This window comes from Merops nubicus, unplaced genomic scaffold, assembly GCF_000691845.1.
Source record: "Merops nubicus isolate BGI_N331 unplaced genomic scaffold, ASM69184v1 scaffold16402, whole genome shotgun sequence".
Taxonomy (NCBI): Eukaryota; Metazoa; Chordata; class Aves; order Coraciiformes; family Meropidae; genus Merops; species Merops nubicus.
Window position 1 is genome coordinate 59054 of NW_008591735.1, and position 26245 is coordinate 85298.

Here is a 26245-nt window from a genome sequence, read left to right on the forward strand (position 1 = left end):
GTTCTTCAAATGTTTAGAGCCATTTTAGCTTCTAAGTGACCACTCTCTTGACTGTTTATTCACACAGTTCTCTGCTGTACCAAAGAGCAGTGTGATGTGACTGGGGGTTTTACAACACTAAACTTTTTGGCAATATTTGATCTAAAGGAAATCTCATTGCTATTAGTAAGGAGCAACTGGTGGCTGTTACATGGAGATATTGGTTCCAGATTCCTGTTGCTACCAAGCTGTTGGCCCATCATATGCATTTCATATTGGATGAAATATGGTGTGTTTGCATGTTGAGGCATTTACAGTTTGTTTTGAATTGGAAGCTTTATATCTAAGCAGATATCCAGTTGTGCTTTAAGTGACCAAACCATCTTTGAATTAGCAAGCTTTATTAAAATTAACTTGAATTCACTGCATTTACTCATACAGCCTGGCAGAACAAACAATATTTAGAAGCCTTGAGTACCTCTAGAGCTGTTCTCTTGAAGGCTCCCTGTCTGTGCATTACATACATGTATTTAGTGACACACAAAGGTGTGTGTACTCTGTTTTCTGTAGTCTCCAAAATCTGGAATCACTAGTTCCAGCTAACTGGTGGGCACAATCTGTATTGTATTTCGACGTTATTTGCTTCAGGCAGAGGCAGGTTGTTCCCTGTTGTGAAAGCTGAAGTTAAGAAACACTGGGGAAATGCCCATGCTGTGGTCTCACTGTTCTTGCCTGTGTCAACTTCTCCTTTTTTCAGTTGTTTGAAGAATACTTCATTTAAGAAAAACATGAGGTATGCTGGAAATCCATTTTGGCAGCCTACAGAGGGTGTTCAGGCTGGGGCAGTGATTCAGCAATCTCCTGAATAAGTAACTCTGGTGGGGGGGGCAATTGTTGCTCTGTTTCTGAGTGAAATTCCTGGTACTTGCTGAGCTCTGAGCTGTGGTCACCAGTTGGTTCCGTGAGCCAGGCAGGTGGAGGTGGCAGATCCAGGGGTTCGGCTGCAGCAGCCGCCTGGGGACAGGAGGCACCTGCAGAGTTTGCTGCTGCTGGAGGCACAGCCAGGGTGGAAACTGAGCTGCTGGCTGCGGAGCAGGCTTCAGCTGGTGGAGGCAGTTGGCTCTTCTCGTTGCTGGTAGTGCAGTGGGCTGGTTCCCCTGGTGCAGTGGGATCCTGCTGTAGGTTTGGGTCTTGTTTCGATTTCCAGGGCAACATAAATAAAATTGATGAGCGTTTGGTAGCCTGGTCAGAGTCCATAATGAGATCTGGAGTGTCTCCGTCTGCAAACGGAGAGCGACCTGCCCAATTTGAATCAGCTAGGGCTGGCTTCTTGCAGCTTTTCCACAGAAGAATTATCATAATAGCTATTAGCATACTAACCAGAATGATGCCAATTAGCAGTGCTGCTACCCAGCTTCCATCACTGGGCTCTGCCTCCTCTTCGGGGAACGGGGCTGGTGTCGTAACAGTCAGAGCTCTTCCAGCCTTGTGTGAACTGGGTCCAGTGGCTTGCAGCTGGTATAGAGGAGCTTTGCCTTCTGTTGGACTCCTGATACTGGTGTATGTATTTCTTTTATTCACTGAAACGTTTGGAGGTATTGCTGTAGAAAGTGATTTCCAGATTTCTCCACAGAAGAGAACCAGTATGATTTGGTTGCTGGCCATTTTCTTGCAGCCTCTCTAAATTGTCCTCTCCTAGAGCAGGAACAAAATAGAACACACTAACTTGACAACTGCATTTGTTGTATTGTTACACTTTACTGACAGCAGACATTTTTTGTACTTTAGTGAAAATAATACTAAACCTAATGTCTGAAATTTCATACCCATTCTATTTACATAATCAACTGGTTTGTCACTGACTTCACAAACAAACAGATTTTTCAACATTATTGATCATTCTAATTAAGTAACTTTTTTTGAAGAGAATGCTTGATTAGTACCTTTTTTCACCTTAGCAGAAAAGTCATCAGCAGAGAAGTCCTAACAGTGTTTCAAAATATCACCATTATCAGTTAGGTAAATGATTATGGGCCTGGAACAAACCTGGAAACGCTCACATCAGTATTGACAAACAGGATTGTCATGAGTAAAGACAATTGTCTTCTTTGATAGGTACAAGCTGAGGCTGAAGTAAAACGCCCTTTACAGTTCTCTTAAAGCCTTGTTTCCTGTTATTGCCTCTTTTCAGCAGCTAAGGGTAGAGTGTAATAGTTTTTTTAAAGTTTCCAGATACTGATACTGTGGTGAAATACCATTCTGATGTTAAACTGGTTTTATAAAGAAATTCCTGCACATGGAACAGTTTTTGTAATGGAGGAGATCATGTTAATGTTAAGTTGTAGGTGTGAAACAGGTTTTTTTTCCCCTGTGCTGTTTAAAGTTCAGGTCTCTGGGTGTCTCTGCATGGAATGCATGTATGGAATACATCCACTGCATAGTGGTTTTCTATCTGAGGCTGCTCTCATGCTTTTTGAGATAATTTATTAGTTACTATAATGCTGGTCATGTGAAACTGTTTCTGGGAAATAAATATGCATAAATCTTTGTGGGTTAACAAATATGCAAAATCAAATTTCAAATGCAGTAGCGTAAGCACATAGGAGTAGTAAATTAATGCTTCTTGAGAACATTGTGATCTAAATTCTATAAGGTTTGAAGCAGGTAAAAATGATTCAATTTCATTTTTATTCTTCTCCCCTATTTTGAAATATGCTCAAATAATACTTGCACACAGAGTTCATGATAGGTCATAGTAACAACATCAAACAACATGTGTTTGAAACCCTAATGCTTTTAAGATAGCAACATTCAGCCAGAGCCTTGAAAACACCCTGGAGTCGGGACATACCCAGGCTGCACAGGGTGCAGTTCCCTTTCAGACCCAGCCATACAGACACGAAGCCGCTCCATCTTGAAGCTGGTTCTTACCTGGGCATTGGTCTTCTGTCCAGCAAGCAGTGTCTTACTTCTTCCTTTGAAGCCTTAGGAAGACAGACTGTGTGCTGAAAGTCAAGCAGCCTAAAATGGCTCGTTTCATGTTGAAGTAGGTTTCTGCAGCTAAAGAGGAAGTTTGCCAACACTTGCTGCAGGAAGTGTCAAGAATGTGGAGATTATCAAGAGCCTTGTCTCACAGTTCGCATGTTTTATGAGCAAACTTTCCAGCTCTGTTGGTTTCATAAAACTTGTGGATTTTGTCTGGTGTGTGCTTATTAAGTAGAAATTCATAAATTCTTGCTGGTCTGTTTGTTGAAAATAGTTATAGTTACTTCTGTATGAGTCAAAACTTACGCAGGCTTGGACTGCATTTGAATCTTGCTGATTTAATTTCGGTGGTGGGTTTGGTGCACTGGCATCGTCGTTGGTGGCAGAGCACCCTGCCCTGCAGTGAGTCATAGGAAGGGATGTGAGCACAGGATCTGCTCACTGGCTCACACATCTCCCTTTGTGTAGCTCTGTTAAAAGGCGGGTGACTCCAGATCCCACCCTTCTCCTGCCCCCTGTGCTCCATGGTATTTTTCTGTCTAGACAACTTTGGTACCTGCTGCCATGATTAGTGGAGGGCTGTGCTCTCTGAGCAGCTGTTTTCCCCTCTGTGTGTTTGTGTCCATACCATTTAGTGTGATCCAAACAACTTCCTTTTGTCTCCTTGAGTATTTTTGCCTAGAAAAGCTGCCTGGCAAAAAGAGACCTGCACAAATATGCCCTCGCAGCATTTTGCAAGTGTGTTCTGCTAGTGCCAAGTGGCTACTGCCAGATCCCTCTGCAGCTTCTTCACCTCATCCTGCTTTTCCTGTTGTGCTTGCTGAGGAGCAGGGAGAGTGTGAAAAAGAGAACTTGTGCAATCAGAATAGATGCACAAATCCTGATCCCATACTGGCGTTATAACTCAGAGTTTCTTGCCTGATTCCTCCATCTCATCCCCATTCTCTTCAGCCCTTAGTCTCCAGCTAACTTTTGCCACAGTTCCCACATCACTGACAGTTCTTTTTTCTTCCTGTTTTCCCTTCCTTCCATTGGTAGGATTGTGATTTTTTTCTTTTTTGCCTGCTTTTTTCCATGACACTGCTGGTTTACCCCTTTGGTTGCTGTGTTCCTTTATGAAGACTGGTTCTCAGAGATTCATTCTCCTGTTTTAGTTCTTTTACCTTCCTAGCTGTGAGCAGTTTTACACCAGGTTAGGTTCTCATGGTTGATGTCTCAGATCCGTTTTTCTAGTACTTGCACAGCCTCTGCCATTGTCTCCTGTGCTCGTGGTCATTTTGGGGAAGGAGAAGGTAACTACAATGCTGCATCCCCAGCCTTGCCCCTTTGCTCTCTTTCTGCAACCTATATGAGATGTTCTCAGTTCATCTCCTGGAAGTACTAGGTTGTCATCACTGATCTGTCACAGTTTGCCCTTATTCTTCTCCTGGCCTTTCTCTTCATGTTTTAGAAATGCCTGCCATAAGCCCCTGCCCTCCCATTCTACTTTTGTGGTGTGTTGCACCTCCTCCCTTGGAGCTGCAAGGTCTGAATGTGTGGTTTATGACAGATTCGTTAGAATTTGCTCCATAGTTGAGTTTGGTAGTATGGTTTGGTTTGGTTTTGATTTTTTTATTGCCAGTGAACTATTTTCTAATGACTCCCAGTTCTGGGGTAAGCTTGCAAACTCCTTCCAACTTTACCTTCCTTACAACACGATCCACCCTTCACAGGGGCAGCTGCTTTTTTTTTGAGATCTTGGCTGCAAATGTTATAGGAATATAATATTCTAAGATGCCTTGTGTAATATTTTTTTAATATTATGACTTGGAGAAATATTATCATATAAGTCAAGTTATATAAAACTTACGTTGCTAGTTTATTTGAGATAACAAATTGAAACAGTTTTCATATTCAAAGATATACAAACTTCATATATTCATACACAGTAAAAACACAATAAATATGATTCAAATCTCAATCTGTTTCAGAAGAAGTTGAGCTGGTTTGAGAAGTTGTTGATGGAAAAACTTGAAAGGGCATTTTGTGAGGAACTAGTTTCTGATTCAATAATTGCATCAATGTTGTGACTGAATTATCATTTTATTAAAAAAGCAGCTTGGTTATACCTGTGTAGGTACATTTATGGTATGTTTATTAGACTAACAGTTCTTTCCTTATGTGTTTTGTTTGTTTTAAACCTAATTATATGCTTTGAGAATGGGCCAAGTTCTGTCTTTTGTTTTACCCCATTCAGCTCCCCTCACCATGGTTTCTGGTCAAAGGAGTGAAACCAGGCTCAACACTATTTACAGAAAGCTGTTTTACACAGCCTCACTCCCTTCTAGATCTACAAGTTGTGGCAGCATTCCCACTAGCATAAAAGGAAGACCCCTAAGATCTGAATTTAGGCTTACTGTGTTCAAATTCACATTGTTATTTACAAGCTAAGTTTTTGCCATGTATTAATGACATGTAAAAGGCAAAAGATGAGTTTTTACCAGAGTATGAATTAAATTTCAACTACAAAATTGGTTAGAATGGGTTTGTGTGATTCTTTCTTTTCCTGTTCATGATCTGTTTCTTTAGTGAGTTTCTCAGTTGTTTCATTGTTGGTTTTCCCTTGGAGTGCAGCATCTCTGCCTGATATCAGATCTTGCATTATCACATCAGTTCCAGCTGTCTCCTTAGGCATCCTCTGCCATGTTCCTGCTGCAGTTGGCCATAGACTGTTAGTTGCAAGAATATCACCGTTGCTCCTGGGCCTACGTTTTCCTTGCTGAGATTTTTTGAGATAGGACATTTTGTTTGCTACTATGACTGTTGACAGAAATAAGAAGGTGCAGATAAGCACAAGTACTGCTATGACAATGAAGCAAATCAGTATAAGAGACTTGTTGTCTTCACATGTTTCTTTTGTCATTGTACTCTTGGGTTTGCTGCTGTTCCTGGGCCCTCCAGAGACAGAAACAGCACTTTGGGCAGGGGGGGTTGTTGGATTTGGGGCCGTTGTGGAGGAGGAGGCTTGCAGGGTGCTTGTCTGTGTTTCAAACATAATCGTTCTGCTGCTGAAATTCATGCTCAGAGGAGAATTTGTATTGGCTTCTGTGATGTTCTGGCTTCCCCTTATGTTCTGCGTGGTAGGATTCCAGGTTTCATTTTGAAGGCCAGGATGGCCGATGTGGTTCGCGCTTGTTTGCAAACACAAAGAAATTAGTACTGTGACAGGGAAGGTGAAGAGTGATTTACTGTGTCTCTTTGTCTCCATCTTCCTGTTTAATCACCTGCAAAAATACAAATTATGGTATTAGTTTAGCAAATGCACGTACTTTGAGGTTGGAATTGGACTTCTCGGGGAAGAGCAGGCAGCAGCCTTTTGGCTGAAAAAAAGTGTAACTTGACCTTATTTTTAGTGGATGTAGGAGGATGAGTTCAAGTACTTGGTACTCTCAAAGAATAGGTTGTCTTGAACTTCTGACAGTTTGAGGTTTATAGAAAATGTGAAGATTAAAAAAGAACATGGAGCAAAGAGGGAAAGGGAAGTCACTCCTGCGCGGTGACGCAGAGGCAGTCTGTGGAAGTTCCTCCTCTGCAAAGCTGGTCATATTACAACTTCATCACTTCTGCTTTTACACGTGAAAGGAGAAACCCATGTAAAGTTTACAGATTACTGCCTCTAACTTTCCTGTATGCCCCCAAATGTGGGAAGTGTAACAATGCTTGTAAAGATGGTCAGGTGAAGAACTTAAATGTTCCTGTGAGTTACAGCAGTAACTTACATTGTTTTTATTTCTTACCACAGCTGACTGGAGTATTTTGTAAATGCCTAGGAAAATCTTTGTTCTCCAGTTTTTCTGCTTTATTGTACAAAAAGCTGTTTATCTTAAATCTACATCTCAATTTTTTTTTCTAAGACATGCTACAGATTATGACATTTTCTTTAAAAGGCCTGAGATAATTAGGCAGATGATACTACCATTAGTATTTTCTGTTTCATGTTTGTGTGGTATTCATATTTGTACCTGTTGAATTTATCTGGAGGGGAGAAAACTGATCTTTAGGTCAGTCTCATACTAAGATAATAGCTTCAAAGTAATGGTGACAAATGACAGAAGCAGTGAATCCCTTCACTGCTGCTGCTTCACCTAGTTCACACTTGTCAGACATTCCGAGTTTAAGGCTTATCCCATCCAGTGTCTCTCTCACCTGTCGCTAATAACAGAACAAAATGTTGCCTTTGAATGTTACAGGCTATGTTTGGTTCAAATACAAATGCTGTAGGGAATGACCAAAGGTAACAGTGCTATTTTTATAAATACATTTGTTCTTAAAGCTATTACTTTAATGGTAACAAAGCACATCTGTATGTTTGTGAGATTAGGTAGTTTTGAAATATTCCCAACAATGTTTAGTTTTACCATAGTCAAAAGTTAGCATGCCTGCCAAGGAGCTTAATATATTCACTCCCAAAAATCAGAGGTGTGAACTTGCCTGTCTTGCAAAATCCAAATGGCAATACTTTAAAAAAGGAAAACCAGCAAAATCAGCAAAAGGGTCCAAGTCCAGTGTGAACTGCAGTGTTCTAGATGGATGAGCTTTTCTTAAAAATAAACACCCTGCTGTTGTTACAGGCTTTGCTTAAAATCATGAGAGCAAAGGAACTGATCATTAAAGAGGTGATTTTTTCTTTTTAGTTTAACCCTTTGTGCCTAGGTATTGACAGGGTCTTTATGAGTGCTCAGTAAGATCTGCAATACAGAGGAACAACAGAGCTGAGTAGTGACTGTCACTGTTAATGCTTTGGAGTGTAATTGTGAATAAACTTTAACATTACTAGAAATACAATTTTATCATCTTCCTTAATTCAGTCTGAGATAATATTTGTACAGATTGTTACTATATTTGAGTTGCTTGAACATCTTTAAAAATACCTTTTGCCTATCATTTTCTACAAAATCTAAGAAACTTTGAAGTGGAACTTAAAATATGAGAAGCAAAATGTACACTTACCTTGCCAAGATGTACTCAAAAGAAAACTGGTGTTGCAGGCTGAAGTCCTTTAACAACAAAATTTCTTTGTGCATATATTTGCTGTTAGGATGCGAACGACCACTGATGTAAAGCAAGAAGCTATAGACAGTGCTGGTATTTTTTAAGCAAATCTGTAACTGAAATTACATGTCGTTCACTCTAAGTGGAGAACTAAAACCACAAAGATGACACACTTCCTTTTTGTAACAAGTATGCCATGACACGTTAGAGGGAGAAAAACACCAACTTGCCCAAATTAGCTCTCAAAACAACAGGAAGTAACACAGGAGGAAAAAAAAAAAAGCCCACAACGATCTTTGGCAGACAAATATTCTACGTTCATGAAATTTATCTCCTCAGTTATCCTGTGCTCAGGTGGTTTACCTCAGGTGTTATCCACAGCAGTGTCCCAGGACACCCAGAGAATGGAGAGTTCTTAATATTTATATGTGACCTGAATGTCTTTCTGGAAGGAGTTACTTTGCAGATAAATCCTCTGTGCTGCTCAGAGGTCTGACCATCCTTAGAAACACTCCACCAAGCACCAGAGTGTGCTGCAGTATGTAAAAGATGAAATGAGTTTGAGATGCTTTGATAAAGTCGATATGTGAGTGCCTGATTAGTCTTAATTAAGACTTCTGAAATGTATTTTCCTGCATATAAAAGTAGATTACAGTCTGAATCTCTACAGAGTTTAAAAAGCTTGAGGAACTTAGACTTTTATTTCTAAAGAACCTCTGAGCTCTTCTCATGTAATCCAGTGCACTGTTGTGCCACAATGTGGGTTTCCCCACATTCTTCCTTTTAGCTGAACAATCCTCCTGTCTGTCTGGAGGTTGCTTGGCTGTGGGACGTTGTGAGGCACTTCAAAAGGAAGTTGAGTTGAATCCCAAGTCAGGCTTCCTGATACTGGCCACTGAACTTGGTTGAAGTGTGAGCCATGACAGAATAGTGACAGATGCCTTCAGGCCCTAGCTGCCAGTCCAGTGTCATGTCTTTGGATCAGAGGTATTTTCAGACGTGTGTGGAAGGTCAGTCTGGTTTAGTGCAGTAGTCGTGTGTGTAATACACCACTCAGATGTTTGTGATGTGGATCTAAACTGCCAACCCAACAATGTCTGTCTTGTTTTCTTACAGATTCAAGACCGGTCAGATCAATGGCGATTTACTGATATACCATGTACTGCTCACTCTGAAGCCATACTATGCAAAGCCATATGAAATTGTAGTGGACCTCACACACGCTGGCCCCAGTAACCGCTTTAAAACAGACTTTCTTTCTAAATGGTTTGTAGTTTTTCCAGGCTTTGCTTATGAAAATGTCTCGGCAGTTTTTATTTATAACTGTAACTCTTGGGTCAGAGAATACACCAAATACCATGAAAGGCTCTTGACAGGTTTGAAAGGAAGCAAAAGGCTTATTTTCATAGACTCTCCAGGGAAGCTGGCAGAGCACATTGAACATGACCAGCAGAAACTCCCAGCAGCTACCTTGGCTTTGGAAGAGGACCTGAAAGTGTTTCACAATGCTCTCAAACTGGCTCATAAAGACACCAAAGTTTCTATTAAAGTAAGTCCTTTTAATGCTGTTCCTAGCGAGTTGTCAGACTTCTGCCTTTGTGTTGTTAACAACAGGTGCTGAACAATTTTCCACTACTCTTTCTAAGGTTGGGTCGACAGCTGTGCAAGTGACATCGGCAGAACGAACAAGAGTCCTGGGACAAACAGTGTTTTTAAATGACATATACTATGCCTCTGAAATTGAGGAAATCTGTCTTGTTGATGAGAACCAGTTTACCTTAACCATTGCCAACCAAGGCACACCACTCACCTTCATGCATCAGGAGTGCGAGGCCATCGTTCGGTCCATCATTCACATCCGGACGCGGTGGGAGCTCTCCCAGCCCGACTCCATCCCCCAGCACACTAAGATCCGTCCCAAGGACGTCCCTGGAACACTGCTGAACATTGCACTGCTCAACCTGGGGAGCTCAGACCCCAGCCTGCGGTACGGAGCTTTTAGATTAACATCAGCTTGGCTCAGAAGTGCAAGTTCTTTTCAAGGTTTTCTTAGTGTTAGCAGATCTCTCTTGGACAAAATATTGCTCCCTTTCTCCACAGCTCCATAAAATGTCCTTTTTAATATAAAGGAAGATTGGGTTTTCTGTAGGCAAAGAAAGGCATACCTATTGTGAGAGTAACCGAGAGCATCTAGGAAGCTTCACTTCTCCTTACAAGGAGAAACACTTCTGCTTGGGGATGTGTGTTTCTTAGGCACATGTGGATTTCATGGTGTTGAACTCCTTGTTCAATGATGTGGGATCTCGTATGTATGGGAGCAGGCTCTTGGATCTTGCCAGGACTGCCTGTGGCTGGGGGCTGCAGGGCCTTTGACATTCAATCTCCCAGCAGCTCAGGTGAATATCCTGGAGATATTCAGGATTTCCTGGAACTGAAAGCTGTGCTGAGAGGGCTTTCAGTACAAAGTCCTTCAAGCGCAGTCTTTAACTTCATCAGAAAATGTTTAAAGCAAGTCAAGGAGTAATTTCTCTCATTTTTCCAAGGCTTGTGTCTCAATCCTAACAGGTGCAGGGAAGAAGTTCAGGAATGAAATGTGATCTCATATATAGCAGTATTCATGTGTGATTTTAAAATGTCAGTACTACTACTGTGATGCCTCAGTGTAATATTTTCAAATCTATCTTCAAATGTACAAGAAAACTATTACAAGTCACATTGCTTGCTTTGTTACAGGTCTGCTGCCTATAATCTCCTATGTGCCTTAACCTGTACCTTTAATTTAAAGATTGAGGGCCAATTACTGGAAACTTCAGGTCTGTGTATTCCTGCCAACAACACGCTATTTATTGTATCTATTAGTAAGACTCTTGCAGCTAACGAACCACACCTTACCTTAGAGTTCTTGGAAGAGTGTATTTCTGGATTTAGCAAATCTAGTAAGTAACACTAGTATTCCTCAATGCTATCCATGAATTTGAAAAAATTTAGGTTGGTAGCTGCCTAGCTTAGTCAATTAAGCTTCCTTATGTTACTGAGTTGTAACATTTAAAGTGCAAATACTTCTCAGGGCTGTTCTAGCTGTTTTCAAGATTATCCATTTATATGTTTCTAAATGATCAAGTTGTGTAATACTTTCAAGCCAGGCAGTTTCACAAACTGGAATGGCATCTGTTGGAGCAAAACCATTACTTTTCACATTTGAATCTGATACTTCTCATGAAGTAGCTTAACAGAAACCAAAGGCACCTACATTTGAAGCTTCAAATTTAATGCTAAAACATGTTTTAGTAGACATCTTACTCATTTAGAGGAATAAGTTCATTCAGAGAGATCACAATATGAATTATTTGTTCCATATCACTGTTGATAGTTTTGTACAGTGAGCACATGGTGCAAATATCTATAAGGCTGTTACTAATTCACCAGAAGTAGAGATTATTGTAGAATAAAAAGCAAAATTTGAGGTCCATGATAGGGAAGTTTTGATCTCTAGAATATACATACACAGAAGAGTTACTGGATTCTTTAGTCCTATCAGAATTAATCTTTTCAGATTGACTGTATCTCTCAGTTGTAAATCTGGTTCTGTTGCACTACTTCTGTCATCCTTTTTTTCCAGACATCATACATCTCTGACTTTACTGTTGGAAGCTGTTTAGAACAAATTCTTGAGATTGAAAAGAAACGGTCTTAAGTAGTCCCTGCTAATACTGAATGTACACATCTTTATGTCACATCTCTTAGTAAGATATTAAAATGTCAGCTGCTTGTCTGTTTGCCCAGTGTTATTTGCTCAGCTCTGATAGTTACTATTTTAGACAATAAAACAGAAAGGAGAAGTGCTCATAAATATTTACTTATAAATAGAGACCAGTGCTGAATCTGTGTTACAAGGTGGATTTTAATTGCAGGTATTGAACTGAAACACCTCTGTCTGGAGTACATGACTCCCTGGCTGTCCAATCTGGTCCGGTTCTGCAAACACAACGACGATGCGAAGCGCCAGCGAGTCACTGCTATTCTTGATAAGCTTATAACAATGACAATAAATGAGAAACAAATGTATCCTTCCATTCAAGCTAAGATATGGGGAAGTCTTGGACAGGTACAAATTCTGTGCAATTTATTGCACTTTTATAGAGTTTTTAACCACTTAAATTTGGTTTCTTCTTACTAGGTTCAGCATTTCATGAACAATTATACTTTGAAGTGGAAAATGAAATAAAAATAATACAGACTAAGTTACAGTTTTTCCACAGTTCTGAAGCACTTTGATCTGAAGTGAAACATGGTGGAATTCCAGTTTACATGTCTAAAATTTACATTAGGCTGTTTCCAAAAGGATAAAAAATCACTAAAAGTGGTGCTTCAGTTTATGGTAGTTACACATCTTCAACTGAAAAAAATGAATGATTGCTAATATAAAAGGGGATTTACTGTGGAAAAATAAAGTTAGTCTGATAATTTTTTTTTTTCTTTAACAGATAACAGATCTGCTTGATGTGGTGCTGGACAGTTTCATCAAAACTAGTGCCACAGGGGGCTTAGGATCCATAAAAGCTGAGGTTATGGCAGACACAGCTGTTGCACTTGCTTCTGGAAATGTAAAATTGGTATCAAGCAAAGTGAGTTCCCTCTTGGACTTAATTTCCTTTTATATAGTAATTTCAACTTCTGTAATAATGTGACACTGAGATGCTTTCTGATAACTCGGGACAGGAAAGGATGCAAAAAACATGATAAAATAGGTTCCCACCAATAGAATCATTCCAGAGTTAAACTGTGATTTTTTTTAATTGGAATTTAGACCTGTGGTCTTCATTGAGTGAAAAAGAAATGGTTTTCATTTCAGGTGATTGGAAGGATGTGTAAAATAATCGACAAGACTTGTCTGTCTCCAACTCCCACCCTAGAGCAGCACCTGATGTGGGATGACATTGCCATTCTGGCACGCTACATGCTGATGCTCTCCTTCAACAACTCTCTGGATGTGGCCGCACATCTCCCCTACCTCTTTCATGTAGTCACTTTATTGGTGGCCACTGGCCCCCTTTCTCTCCGAGCTTCCACGCATGGCCTCGTCATCAACATCATTCATTCTCTTTGCACTTGTTCACAGCTTCACTTTAGTGGTAAGTGGTGGGTTTGATTTTTTTTTCCAGATTTTCAGTTAAGCTGATGGCTCCTTAGTTTGTTTAACAAATATTGGAGTTGTCTTTCTCTCTTTAAACTATTGTGAGAGTTTGAAAATACTGTGTTGTAATTCAAGTTGCATGCAAATCAGAATGAGGATGTGATCTACAAATGAGTGTGGAATTAAAAAACTACTATCTGGTTTAGAGCAGGTGTTTAATGTAAATTGTTTGTATAAATTGGTTTTAGAAAAAGAGAAGAAAGCACCAGGAAGTTCCTGTAATGCACAGAAAGGAGAAAATACGTCTGTGCTAAAACTGTCTGATATGCATCTTTTGAATGGTTGCATAATGTGGTAACAAAAATATCAATTACATAAGAGACTTGTGAAACTGTACTGTTCAAGCAGGTGTTTTTGCATACTGGTGTTCTAGCGGTCCTGAAATCATTGATATTGGGAAATATGTGACTGTCACTTGTTACCACGGAAGTACAGGATAAAACCAGACAAGATTTTGTGCAGGGGGGAAGAAGTGAAAGTTTATGCAATCTTGTCTTTTTATCTGTCTGAAAGCTCATTGTATATCTATCAATGTCAACAGTGAGCGTGTGCACAGACACACACGGATGTATGTAGGCAAGCAAAGCTGTGCTTTGGCACAGAGGGCAAGACAGGGCTGCCTCTTCAACACGGAGCCTGAAGGACACTGAGATGAACTGAAGGTTCAGAATCATACACATACTCAGGGCTAGTAGCAGGGCTGTCATCTCCTTCTGATTTAAGTGGCTTCTGACATTTCTAGTGCCAGAGCCAGAAGCAGGATTTGGTTGTGGTTTGAACTTACGGTGCTGTTGGTATTTCAAAGCAGGAACTCCAGGTTTCCATTTTCTGAATCATTGTGAGGAGAAGCCTCACAGAGCCACAGCTTTGAACAAGTTTCTTTATTCCTCTTTTTTTGAACACATCTTCCTGGTGCCTGGTTCCAACAATGTTCAGCAGACCAGGGCTGTTGTGGCATGCACAGGGAGTGGTGTTGGAATGTGCCAAGTGGCACACGGGGTGGTATCTGCTCGTGCCCCCACGGGAGGGTGAGCCTCAGTGTGCCTGAAATATGGATTCAATTGCAGTACTTTAAATCTAATCTGTAAAAATTTATTCAACAGAGGAGACCAAGCAAGTTTTAAGGCTGAGCTTGACTGAGTTCTCTCTGCCCAAATTTTATTTGCTGTTTGGAATCAGCAAAGTGAAATCAGCTGCAGTCATAGCGTTCCGGTCCAGCTACCGAGACAGGTCCTTCTCACCCGGCTCCTATGAGAGGGAGACTTTTGCACTGACTTCCTTGGAAACTGTCACAGAAGCTTTGCTGGAGATCATGGAGGTATGTGATTCAAACTGAAGAAACTCTCCATCAGGGAAAACAGCACTGCCTACACTTTGTCCAGGCAGCAGTGCAGCGGGATGTGGTAATCGATAGTTAAGTTGCTGCCTTCTGAGAACTCAACTAACTGCACATTTGGAATTTTAAAAATACTTTTTCTTAATGCTACATACGTTCAAACAATTTAATTTTTTTTTAGGCTTGTATGAGGGATATTCCAACGTGCAAGTGGCTGGACCAGTGGACTGAACTAGCTCAAAAGTATGTCTTAGACCTCCAAACATAACCCCTGCCTGGCTGTGTTGTACCCGTAGCATTCTCAGCTGTTGTTTCTACAGCCTGTTTGTTGTATTTTTAATATATTGTACTGTGTTTCTTCACAGGTTTGCATTCCAGTATAACCCATCCCTGCAGCCAAGAGCACTTGTTGTCTTTGGCTGTATAAGTAAACGTGTGTCTCATGGACAAATAAAACAAATAATCCGAATTCTCAGCAAGGTATCTGGGTCTATGTTTTCCTTTGTGACTCATAAACCAGCTATTTTAGCTATTTTCAGCTTTATCTTGCTGTCAAATATAGAACTCAGCATAATCTGAGGATTTTTTTTTCAAGCATATAGAACTAACTGGTTGGAAACAGTCTTTTTGTAGGCCAAACTTTTTATTTTAAATTCATTTGGTGGCAATAAGTTTCATTACTGCAGCAAATACTAGAGTGACAATAGTTTTCAATATTGGGTTTTAAATTTGAGATACTGAGATTAATCCAGAAGTCAGTATTTAAATAAATGATAAATTTTTGTTATGGCATTTAGCTGCATGCACATGGTTCATAACTTTGGCTTTTTAAAGGAAGTTAATCATCTCATATGTTATGAGCAAATACAATAAAGAGCAGGACATTCATGTAAAAAAACTTTGGAACAGGCTGCCTAGCTTGGTAATGCCATTCCATATTTTTGAAAGAAGGTTGTGTTCCATAGCAAGTGAACAGTGTGCTAAACATGTTTCTTTTAAGCATTTTAGTATAATTTTGTGGACATAAAATTTAACTGAACAGCATCTGAATGGTAAAGGAGCTGCTCTTTAGTTCTTGCTCCCTGTCCTGCACCCTTAGTTTTTTAACACAATGTGCAGTTGCTTTCAGCAGCACATACGTCACTTCTGTGTGAATCTCTGTTTGTAAAAGTCCTTGAGAATTGGTTTAAAATGAGCTCAAAGTTTGTATGCTAATTGAGAGCTACAATTATTATTTAGAACTTTGATCTTCTTTTTACAAAGTAAAATTTAATTATGCTTGTATTTTTAATTACTCTTTTTCTTCCTTCTAAAAGGGACTTGAGAGCTGTTTAAAAGGTCCTGATAATTACAACAGCCAAGTTCTAATAGAAGCTACAGTCATAGCACTCACCAAGCTGCAGCCTCTTCTTAATAAGGTAAACAACTGGATTTTTAGAGTAAACAGAGAACATGTTTTGTACATTAAGATTATAATTACAGGTATAATCTGAAATATATGAGTGTGTGTTGTGGTATCTGAAGTTCACACTTCACTGCTATGACTCATGCTTGAAAGTACTACATATGGGGAATATGTCAGAGATATGTGCAAAAGCTTTAAAACTGCTTCAGAATGTTCTGTTCTGCTGCTTCAAACTGGGCCATGGCAATATAGGCAAAGGCCACAGCACAGACTGTCTTAGTTCTTTCCACAAGATTTTCACCCGTGGCTTTCTGGTGTATGATTGCTAATATCTGCCTTTCAGGTTGTGGTTTGTAATAAATATTTGTCTTACCTGATGTACTATTAATTTAGCAATCCCCATGTTACTTTCAAGTTATTTGAGCAGCATATCAATAGTGCACCAGCAATGGAGAGCCTCATGTGTCTGCTGTTAAACTTGTCCTGGAAAAACCTGCTGCTGAAGACACTTGGGATCTGTTGAATGCCAGTTCCTCCTGCACACCTCTTGGCTTTGGAGAGGAAACTGCCTGGCCAGTTCTATGTGCAGAGTTGCAATCTCTTTCCAACCCATGCTCTCAAATTTATGACAAATGACGTGTTCCTGTTCAGTCTGGTGCAGGGTGATATGTGTCCAGCAGTCCTGTGAGCAAAGGAAGAAATATAAGAGAAAAGCAATGGCTCGGGGAAAAAAACAAAAGGCTTTCAATTTATTTGTTTTCTCCTCATCACAAAGGAGTGCACAAAGACTGCAGGTTCATATGAACACCTCTTTTTGTTGGACTGGATGTGGTTGAGGACAGAAGATGCTACAAGAAGGTTCCTAATTCACACACACAACCACGTGTCAGTCCTGTTTGTCTTCCATTTAGAGGAACTGAAGGTGAAATGGTGTTTTCCTGTTCCCTCCCAGGACTCCCCCATGCACAAGGCCCTCTTTTGGGTGGCGATGGCAGTGCTACAGCTGGATGAGGTGAACTTGTACTCGGCAGGCACAGCACTGCTGGAGCAGAACCTGCACACCCTGGACAGCCTGCGAGTGTTCAACGACAAGGTAAGCTGCTAGCCAGCAGCTGTGGCTGGCCATGGGTTTATGTAAGCAGTTAGAGCTATTAAAAAAGGAAAAAGATGTTCCTTTGTTCCTTGCTAGTTAAGCAACTGAAGCTGAAGTTCGTATTTTTCACTTGGGTAATGCCAACAGTAAAAGTAAGATGTAGAGATGAAGCTCTTATTAGTCTGTTCTGAACCGGAACAGAAATATGTTCTGTTGAAGAGTGTGTTTGATATTTTCATGTAAGCTCTTAAAATTACTGTTTTGTCACTTTTTTTAAAAAAAAACCCTTGAGATAGGATGAGTAACTTTCGATGAGGCACTCTTGTGTTTTATTTTTTCTGGGTCAGAGCCCAGAAGAGGTATTCATGGAGATCAGGAGACCACTAGAATGGCACTGCAAGCAGATGGATCATTTTGTTGGGCTAAATTTCAACTCCAACTTTAACTTTGCACTAGTGGGGCACCTCCTGAAGGGTAAGAGCATATATTACTGTTTGTTTTAGATGAACACTCTTAATTTAGAAATAAAAACAAGTCCAAGAATAAAGGGGAAAAAGTGGGTGGTGGATTTCAGCTAACTTGGATAACAGAAGAGATACAGATTAAACATTCTTCGACTAAGGGACTGCCAGGTTTCCTTTGCACACCTTCTGTGAAGGTCATCAGTGCTAATGATATAAATTCTGCACTGTCACAGGATGTCTAGCTTCATCTGCTGCAGTTCTTTACTTCTTCCTCCAAGAATGCTGGCTTTCTGTGTGTGTCTCCCTGTTTCCAGGCTCACTGTTTCTTTTAGAAGACTGATTTGTGAGATACCAGAGATAATAAATGCACAGACATTTGAAATTATGTTTCTGGGGGAGGCACAGGAAGCAGTAGTCCTGGCTGTGCAATTTCTGTTAGTGTTGTGGTTTCTTACCCTTTATATGAAGTGTCCCAAGAACACGCTGAAAAAATACTTATAAATACTTTTGGAATATTAATGCTTCAAAAATATGCATTAAGAAATTAAATTTAATATTTGGTTTCTTAACCTCATTTCTTAGGCTACAGGCATCCTTCTCCCACCACTGTAGCAAGAACAGTAAGGATTTTGTATACACTACTAGCTCTGGTTAACAAACATAGGAACTGTGACAAGTTTGAGGTGAACACCCAGAGCGTGGCTTACCTGGCAGGTAACACCCAGCACACAAACATCCTTCTAACTCTGTGCTGACTGAAAAGCAATGGGTTATTGTGGGGATTCTTACGGTTTAAGGCTGATAAAGTTGTACCAATGTAAAGGAAACTTGTAAGTGTAGATGGGCAAGAGTGTGGGTGGGGCTGGGGTCTGTCACTGAAAGCTGTCTGTGGACTGCAGGCTCCTTGCATAGGACCCACTCTGCAGCTGTGACAATCCTTCAGGGAAGCTGAAGGTTTCTTGGTTTAAATACTGAAACATGTGCTGTAGAACATTCAAATTTCTAGGGGTCTGGAAATAGAAATTGTGACCATGTGAGGGCAAAAGTTGATATCATGTAATTGTAACTGGATGGAGAGTATAATTCTTTTCAGTGACCTACTTTTAATCTGTATGTCTCAGTAGGGTGTAATTACATCTCAATGGTCTTCTTTGTACTAAGTAAAAAATCTAAATGGATGGAATGTGGTTCTCACTATTCAAAGTATTCCTACTGTGGAAAACTTACTTTAGTTTTCTTTGAATTTTAGCTTTGCTGACAGTATCTGAGGAAGTTCGAAGTCGCTGCAGCCTGAAGCACAGGAAGTCTCTGCTGCTGACAGACGTTTCCATGGAGAATGTTCCTATGGACACGTACCCCATACATCACAGTGACACTAGCTATAGGTTGGTTGTTGAACTTTCAGATAAGTTACCCAAATTTCAATGTCTGTTTCCTTCAAGTTATCTAAAGGCAACCTGTGGTATATTGAAAACTGAAATGCACATTCGTAAAGTTCTGTTATTGGTTCCAGACCAATATGCTACTTATCCTGGGATCAAGAGTCACAGAGAAATCTGGGCATTGGATTTGTGTAGATTTAATTTTGAGATCTGTAAAGCTATTTCAGAGCTTAACTGCTTTGGAGATGGTTAAAATTTTCACTAACATCTTTCTACAAGACCTAGTTTCATCTCATTTTTCATTTATATTTTAGAAGAAAATTTTCTTTGACCTTCTAAGAGCTACAAGGCATGTACTGAGTAATCACTTGGTCCATGTCATTGGAAAAGCTTCACACCTTGTAGCCTGTCTATAAGCAGCCACAGAGATAAGCTAAGAAATCAACCTAGGAAGGACACAGAGAGCCAGTTTCTCTCAACAGGCAGTGCTTTACTCAGCATCTCTCTTTTTAGCATCCAGTGTGGAGTAGCTGATTGTTAGATATCTTTCATCTTGCCTCATAGGCTGATTTGCTTGTGTTCTTTTCATTGCTTTATTTTTTAATCTCTTCAGCATTACATTCATATCAGATTATTTTTCACTAGGTCAGACATTTTTGCAAGCAAAGTAATTACTATTCCTTAGGATCTGTTTTTGGGAGATTAATCTATTAGGAAAGATGAGTCTAAAAAAGGGTAGTTTGGCTAGTTGAAAAATTTATTGCTAAATGTGCACAGTTTTAAAGATTTTCTTAATTTCTCTGCACTTTCAGGACACTAAAGGAAAATCAACCATGGTCATCACCAAAGGGGTCAGACAGACTGGCTGCCAGTTACCCGACAGTGGGACAGATAAGCCCTCGAACACGAAAATCCATGAGTTTGGATATGGGGCAGCCTTCACAAGCGAACACTAAAAAGCTTCTAGGTTATTAAGATGACTAATTTACTAATTTGCCTGCAGAATACCCCAGGAAGTGTTACTGGAGAAAAATTATGTTTGTGTTTGTATTTGTTCTGACGTTAAGTGCCTTTTCCTGATTCAGAGGAATATGTGCAGTTTCTACAACACAGGAATTACAGGACACTGTGCAGTTAAAGGGGACTAACTCGCTTCTTTTGATTGCAAAGTGGGTGAAGCAAGAGTGGCACTCAAAATGTGCATGTTGAAGTGGAGACAAAAAGAGAGAAAAAAGAAAAAGGGAAGGAAAAAAAGATATTCCAGATACTGAAGATTCGTAGTACCAATTTTCTGCCAGCAGCACCCTTTCACAAAGCTGAGAAGTTGAATCCATTAGCTTAGCTACTGTATTGAATACTCTGTCTCTGCACTGGGAGAGGTGGTCCCAAAACATTCTAATATCAGAGAGATAAGATGAGTTGCTCTGCATAACCTGTGGGTAGCCTTTTATGTTGTGGAAGAAGTGGGACATTTCTTTCATTGTGATCCTATTACTGCTTCCTTTTCAGTAATCACATTTTGGCATGTTGATTCGATGTGATGTGGTCACTAGGAAACCATAGCATGCCCACACATACATTTTTGAATAAATTGCATGCTTTCCTCATGTACTGTGAAGCATTTTGGAATCTGTGATGGAGAGCGGCATGGTGTGATCATATTTTCTCTAACATCCCTGAAAATGGTGCAGATGTCCCCAGATTCCTAGCAGTGCATTGTAGACAGGAGAGTAGCTTGGCCAGAAAATCAGAAAACCTTAGAAGATGGATTTAGGTTTAATGTTTTTAATTGCCTGATAAATTGTTTTTAGGTACAAGGAAAAGTTTTGACCATTTGATATCGGACACAAAGGCTCCTAAAAGGCAAGACATGGAATCTGGAATCACAACGCCTCCCAAAATGAGGAGAGTAGCCGAAAATGATTATGAAATGGGTGAGAAATGGGACTAACATTTTAAGAATAATGCTCATTATAAATGCTTTGTATATATATACAAAGGATTATTTCTAAATCAAGTGTTTATCTGCTTAGGTTACTACAAGGTAAGGGAGAAATATCTTTCTGAAGAATGCCTTCTGGAGGGTGCAGTCTTCCATATCACTGGCAACTGAGCTTTCAATATGAGTTGCTCAGTTTGCAGATGCAGAATAAGGGGTGGCTATAAAGTACTGCACACAGGAGTGAAAGGAAATAAATCCAATTTGGCTTTTTATAAGTTAATAAGCCCTAGCTGCAGATTTCTGCAGGCGGTGGAACGTGACCCGATGCCTAGAATGCCTCTCTTCATCTTCTCCCCCATCTGCTTCGTGTGCCCCCATCCCCAATTGTAATGCAAGACCAGGGTTCTTCTCTTGTACTTGATGTCAGTCTGCTGCCTGACCCTGAATATGGCACTTACCACCCCTGGGCCTGTATTTCACCAAAGAGGAAATTGGGGTTTTTGTTTGCCATTTGATAATACATCCCATGGAACAGCCTAGTGCTGCTATTGTTACAGCATAGTTGTTGCTTTTATGCTTTATGAAAAGACTGGTGTGAACTCTGAAGTTTGCACATGACTGAATTTGTTGTGCCAGAATTAATTCTATTTTGGTTTAGGTTATTTTGCTTTGGATGAGTTGCTCTTTTTTTTTCTGGCAGAAACCCAGAGGATATCACCACAGCAACACCCACATCTTCGAAAGGTTTCTGTTTCAGAGTCAAATGTCCTCCTGGATGAAGAAGTTCTGACTGACCCAAAAATTCAAGCACTGCTGCTTACAGTTCTTGTAAGCTTTGTTCCTGTGTATTGTCTGTGATTTTCTGGTATTCTTTACCTTCCAAAGCAGCACGTGTTCCTTGCAGTGCTTCCAAAATTATAGAGATCAGAATCACTGTGATGTGCAAGTCTGTTCTTTTGTTGCTGTTCTTCCGAGTTTCTAGCAATCACTTCTAGAAATGTACTGAAAGGCCTTTTGAGAGCAAATACTGAATTTTCATTATTCTATGTTGTTTTGTAGAACAGGTCCAAAAATTCCTGTCTGATTTTTGTCACGAACTGATTTTATATACTAAAAGGATGTTAACAAATTACACTTAAAAGGTTAAGGAGTGAAAATGGATGGGATCCCAGCATAATTCCCTTTAAAAATGATTACTTAGTAGTATAGGTACAGTGTGACTGCTTTCTTCAGATGTACCAATACAGTTACCACTCCTGATGTAATTCAGAAAGACTCAGTTACCCACGTTAGTCAAAAATTGACTAGCTGAATGTTTTGCCAAGATAGAAGCTATCACCAGCTGTTTTTATTGTTTACCACATACACAAAAAATCACTTGATTCCGTGCCCAAAGAGAGCATAAAGAGCATTTTTTAATGCTGCATTCTGCTGGTCTGAAATCATAAAACCTTAAACTAGAGCAGCAACACAAGCCCATGAGGGCTCCAGTCTCCTCAGCAGCGTGCTCATGGACGTTCCCCGTCCCCACAGGCCACGCTGGTGAAGTACACTACGGACGAGTTTGACCAGCGCATTCTCTACGAGTACTTGGCAGAAGCCAGCGTTGTCTTCCCAAAGGTCTTTCCTGTCGTGTGAGTATCTAAGCTTCTGTTTATGATGCCTCTGTGCTTGGCCCTTCTTTTAAAAGGTCTCTGGAGTAGGACGAGCCATACAAGGTACTCACTCATTTGCAGGTTCCAAGCTGCAACCTGTCTGTGCCTTGTCGAGGCGAATGTCCATAGTGATTTGGGAATCATCCTTTTTCCCTGTGTTAAATGACTAGGATGTCCTCACTAGAGCAGGTCTCCTCAAATCCCATGGCTGCAGATGGTTCCCAGGAGCACCTTCAGCTCCAGATGGGCTGCCCAGGCATGGGAGAGCTGCTGCCGCAGTGGCTGAGGAGCCCTTCAGGAGCCTGGGTGCCCCTTGCAGAGCCTGGGTTGTCCCTTCAGGAGCCTGGGTGCCCCTTGCAGAGCCTCGGTGTCCCTGCTGCTGGTCACAGCTCTGCACTGGTGCCAGCACAGTGTGCTGTGTCCTGCGGCGAGTCCAGCGGCGCCGGGACTCCTTCCTGGGCCTCTCTGTGTCAGTGCTGTCTGATAAATGCTATTTTCACCCCAGTCAGACTCATGTTTTTTAATTAGTACCCCAGGTGCCTATGAAAAACCAATCTAAAGCATGGTTCAAGATACTCTTTGGATATATTTCTTAGTTATCTGTAACTAGCAGTATTCGCTGGAGTCAATATATGTAGGGGACACCCAGCTGTCAGAATCGAGGGTGAGTAGACTTGTATAACTGCCTGGGCACAATTTAAAAACAATGCTACCTTCTTCTGGCTTTATAAAGTAAAGGGCAAAGTATGGACAAGTTCTGTGAGCTATTAAAACCACAACTGTAAGTAACTGGCATCTGTATTAAACCCACCAAAAGCATATGAAAACCATACCAAACATGAGATCTGCAAGGGAGCTCAAAGGAGACTGTACTCCCACAAGTTTAAAAAGCTGCTTTGAAATTCCAGCTCTGGCACACACACAAATCCACTGGATTATTTTTTTGATGAAAATAATTAAAATCTTTTCAATTTAAATTTCTAGGTAAGTGCTTTAATGGGTTATAATGTTCATTTTTTGGAAAGTGTTACACATCATGAGTCATCACTGAACATATATAGGAACTGTGTTCTACTTCTAAAATCACACCTTAACTGCTATTTGCTAAAGTCAGTTGGGAACTGCAGTTTTATTTCATGAACAAAAAATAAGCCACTTCTCTTGTTTTCAGGCATAATTTATTGGATTCCAAGATCAACACCCTTTTATCGCTGTGCCAAGATCCAAATTTGTTGAATCCAATTCATGGGATTGTTCAGAGTGTTGTCTACCATGAAGAGTCTCCACCCCAATACCAAACCTCTTATCTACAGAGTAAATACTTTTCTGTTTTCTTTTTTTTTAAAAAACAAAACAAAACAAACCCTGCTGTATTTTAAGTCAGGTTTACTACTGAAAATGTTTCAGAATTGCAGTCCTAATAGTCAGTCTTGTTGGGGCATCTCTCCAGCTTCATAGATCCTCGTAAAAAGAGTTTGCATATTAAAAATTCCCTACTGACATGAGCGTTAGAACTGCTTGCTGTAGTTGTGCACCAGATATTAAAAGTGTTACACCATCTATGCGAGCAGAAAGAAGTTGAAGGTCAGTGTTCTGTTTCCTCTAACCCATGTAAAGAAATACAAAACATGAATGATGGTGATAAATGATGAGTTTTAAGTTGACTTCCTAAGACAAGGGGGTTGATGTAATTATTAGTAAATTCCATAGCATGATGTTTGTTTTTCAGTGCCCAAGCTCAGGTTCATGTGACACTTGGACACTTCAAACCTAAACAGGTTTTTTCATAGTCCTTAATCAAAAACTTTCCAGGAAGATCCATAAGAAACATGACAGTTGAGAAAAGCTTAAATGCATCATTTTCAAAGTAAGATATGTATTCACATGCTAAATCTGCCTTTTAAAATATCATCAAGAATTTCTTGTATGATGGTTTTGAAGTTTCAAGGTTTTTACAACTTAGGTGTATTTCATATGCAAATTAAAATGCTTTAATTTTGTTATACGTGGTAGGGAGAAAATTTAGTGTTGCCTCTCCAAATCAGAATGCTTCATTTCCATGCCTAAAGAAATCCAGGTGATGTACTACATGTACTTTGTTTCTGTCCTGTCAGGTGTGTTTTTGTGGTAACATTCAATTTGTTGTTCCAGGTTTTGGATTTAATGGGTTGTGGAGGTTTGCTGGCCCTTTTTCTAAGGTAAGAACTGAACGCTGTACATAAGCTCCTGAGTGTTTTGCCTTTGTTTTCTCTATAAAGCACATGGGTGATCCAGGAAAGATGTAGATAAATGACAAATCATAAAATTTGTATGAGCAAGTCTGTAATATAAGGCTCATTTCTATAGCTGAAGCAGTTTTTGAGCCTGCTTCAGGTATTCTGATAGACTCTGTAAGGGCAAATCACCCGAGTTGGGTAGAAGCAGCCAGGAGTATAAATGGCCCTTTTTACTGCCCCAGGTTCACACAGGGGCCTTGGACATACAGCATCATTCCAAAAGTCTTCCTAAGTCTGTCTTGCAGTCTAAGGCATTAATTTGGTGAGAATGGCAGTTGTGTAAGGTTACATGTTACCTTACAACAGAGCAGATAAATGGAGTGCTGAGTGTCTGTGCTGCCACTCGCTCCCCGGGGCCGTTTCAGCGCTCGCGGCACCGCTGGGTGGGTGGCTGGGGCAGGTCACCCCGGGGTGAAGGGACCCCCCTCTGCTGACCTCGTGCTTCCACACACTGCTGAAATCACCCCTGCAAGGGTGTCTCGTGTACAGTCAGATTAATCTGGAAAAGACCACAAATCAGATGCATCAAATGCTTTCTAAAATTTTCAGGCAAAGCCAGTGTGATATTGGAGTGAGTCCAGGGGCAAAGCTTGTGCTGACAGAAAAGGAGAAAGGAAAACAAAAAATGATTTTTTTTTTTTCCTTTATTACCACCCACAGCAAACACAAATCCCAGACTATGCTGAACTCATAGTGAAGTTTCTTGATGCCTTGATTGACACGTATTTGCCTGGAATTGATGAGGAAACCAGTGAAGAATCTCTCCTGACACCCACATCTCCATATCCCCCTGCGGTGCAGAGCCAGCTTAGCATTACTGCTAACCTCAACCTTTCCAATTCCATGACCTCGCTTGCAACTTCCCAGCACTCCCCAGGTCAGTAGCTGTTTGGGTACCACATAGGTAAGGGAAATAGTTGAATTTCCTGGGTTTGTAGCCAAATTTTGAGCCTCATTGTCTCATCGGGTGTGTTTACACATCAGACGTCGCTGAATTGTTGAGTCAAACAAATATTAACCTGTTGACTAAGCTGTTAGATTGGTACTTCAGGTGCTGGATTTTGTCCAGTGCTGTCTTCCAAGTCATTATATGTGAAGGAAATAGCATTAAGTGCATCAGAACGAATCACAGCTGCATCTTAATATGGAAAATAGGTCGCAGTGGAGCCTTGAAACATAATAAATAAATAATCATGATAATTTGCAAGGAGAGCAGTACTTATCTGGGCACTACAAGGCAGCACATACTAGGAAAAATAATCCAGAATTGTGCTGTGGAAGAGCATGTCTGGGCTGGTTCAGTTTCCATGGAGTACAGTTAAGGCAAATGCTGATACAGGCAGGATCATACAGAGGTCATACTCTCTCAGAGAAAAGAAAACATGTTCACGTGGTTATGTATGGAATACTGACTCAGGTCAGACTATGGTACTGCCAGAAATATCCTGGTGATAAAAAGAAGGTATTCAGGAAAGGAACATTCATCAAAGGCAGTAAATGGAT

General features: G+C 40.4%; 3 protein-coding genes across 3 annotated transcripts in view; 1 reads left to right on the forward strand and 2 right to left on the reverse strand.

The window, feature by feature from the left end:
• Nucleotides 1–25619, forward strand: part of NF1 (neurofibromin 1) — a gene marked incomplete at both ends in the record, with an annotated part of 76766 nt that extends 51147 nt beyond the window's left edge. The window contains 21 exon segments of the mRNA XM_008950371.1: nucleotides 9112–9544; nucleotides 9642–9982; nucleotides 10729–10931; nucleotides 11907–12100; nucleotides 12480–12620; nucleotides 12848–13127; nucleotides 14293–14507; nucleotides 14707–14768; nucleotides 14891–15005; nucleotides 15842–15943; nucleotides 16883–17023; nucleotides 17371–17497; nucleotides 18070–18201; nucleotides 18737–18872; nucleotides 19682–19836; nucleotides 20681–20803; nucleotides 21512–21639; nucleotides 22345–22445; nucleotides 23638–23780; nucleotides 24618–24664; nucleotides 25403–25619. Of these exon segments, the coding sequence (XP_008948619.1) occupies nucleotides 9112–9544; nucleotides 9642–9982; nucleotides 10729–10931; nucleotides 11907–12100; nucleotides 12480–12620; nucleotides 12848–13127; nucleotides 14293–14507; nucleotides 14707–14768; nucleotides 14891–15005; nucleotides 15842–15943; nucleotides 16883–17023; nucleotides 17371–17497; nucleotides 18070–18201; nucleotides 18737–18872; nucleotides 19682–19836; nucleotides 20681–20803; nucleotides 21512–21639; nucleotides 22345–22445; nucleotides 23638–23780; nucleotides 24618–24664; nucleotides 25403–25619 (3536 nt within the window).
• EVI2B (ecotropic viral integration site 2B) lies at nucleotides 799–1644 on the reverse strand. Its single transcript, XM_008950370.1, has 2 exons — nucleotides 1054–1644; nucleotides 799–993 (listed from the first exon to the last, which is right to left on the reverse strand). Exons 1-2 carry the CDS (start codon nucleotides 1642–1644, stop codon nucleotides 799–801), a joined length of 786 nt encoding a protein of 261 aa, XP_008948618.1.
• EVI2A (ecotropic viral integration site 2A) lies at nucleotides 5456–6211 on the reverse strand. The gene has a single exon (XM_008950368.1). It carries the CDS (start codon nucleotides 6209–6211, stop codon nucleotides 5456–5458), a length of 756 nt encoding a protein of 251 aa, XP_008948616.1.
• Nucleotides 25620–26245: the final 626 nt, after the last annotated feature.

Bases quoted from the DNA above. Each gene is read 5' to 3' on its own strand.
- EVI2B (XM_008950370.1), bottom strand. From the start codon at position 1,644: ATGGCCAGCAACCAAATCATACTGGTTCTCTTCTGTGGAGAAATCTGG. The intron at 994-1,053 runs GTTTCCACCCTG...TCCTGTCCCCAG, and splicing joins GCTCCGCAGCCAGCAGCTCA to GCGGCTGCTGCAGCCGAACC.
- EVI2A (XM_008950368.1), bottom strand. From the start codon at position 6,211: ATGGAGACAAAGAGACACAGTAAATCACTCTTCACCTTCCCTGTCACA.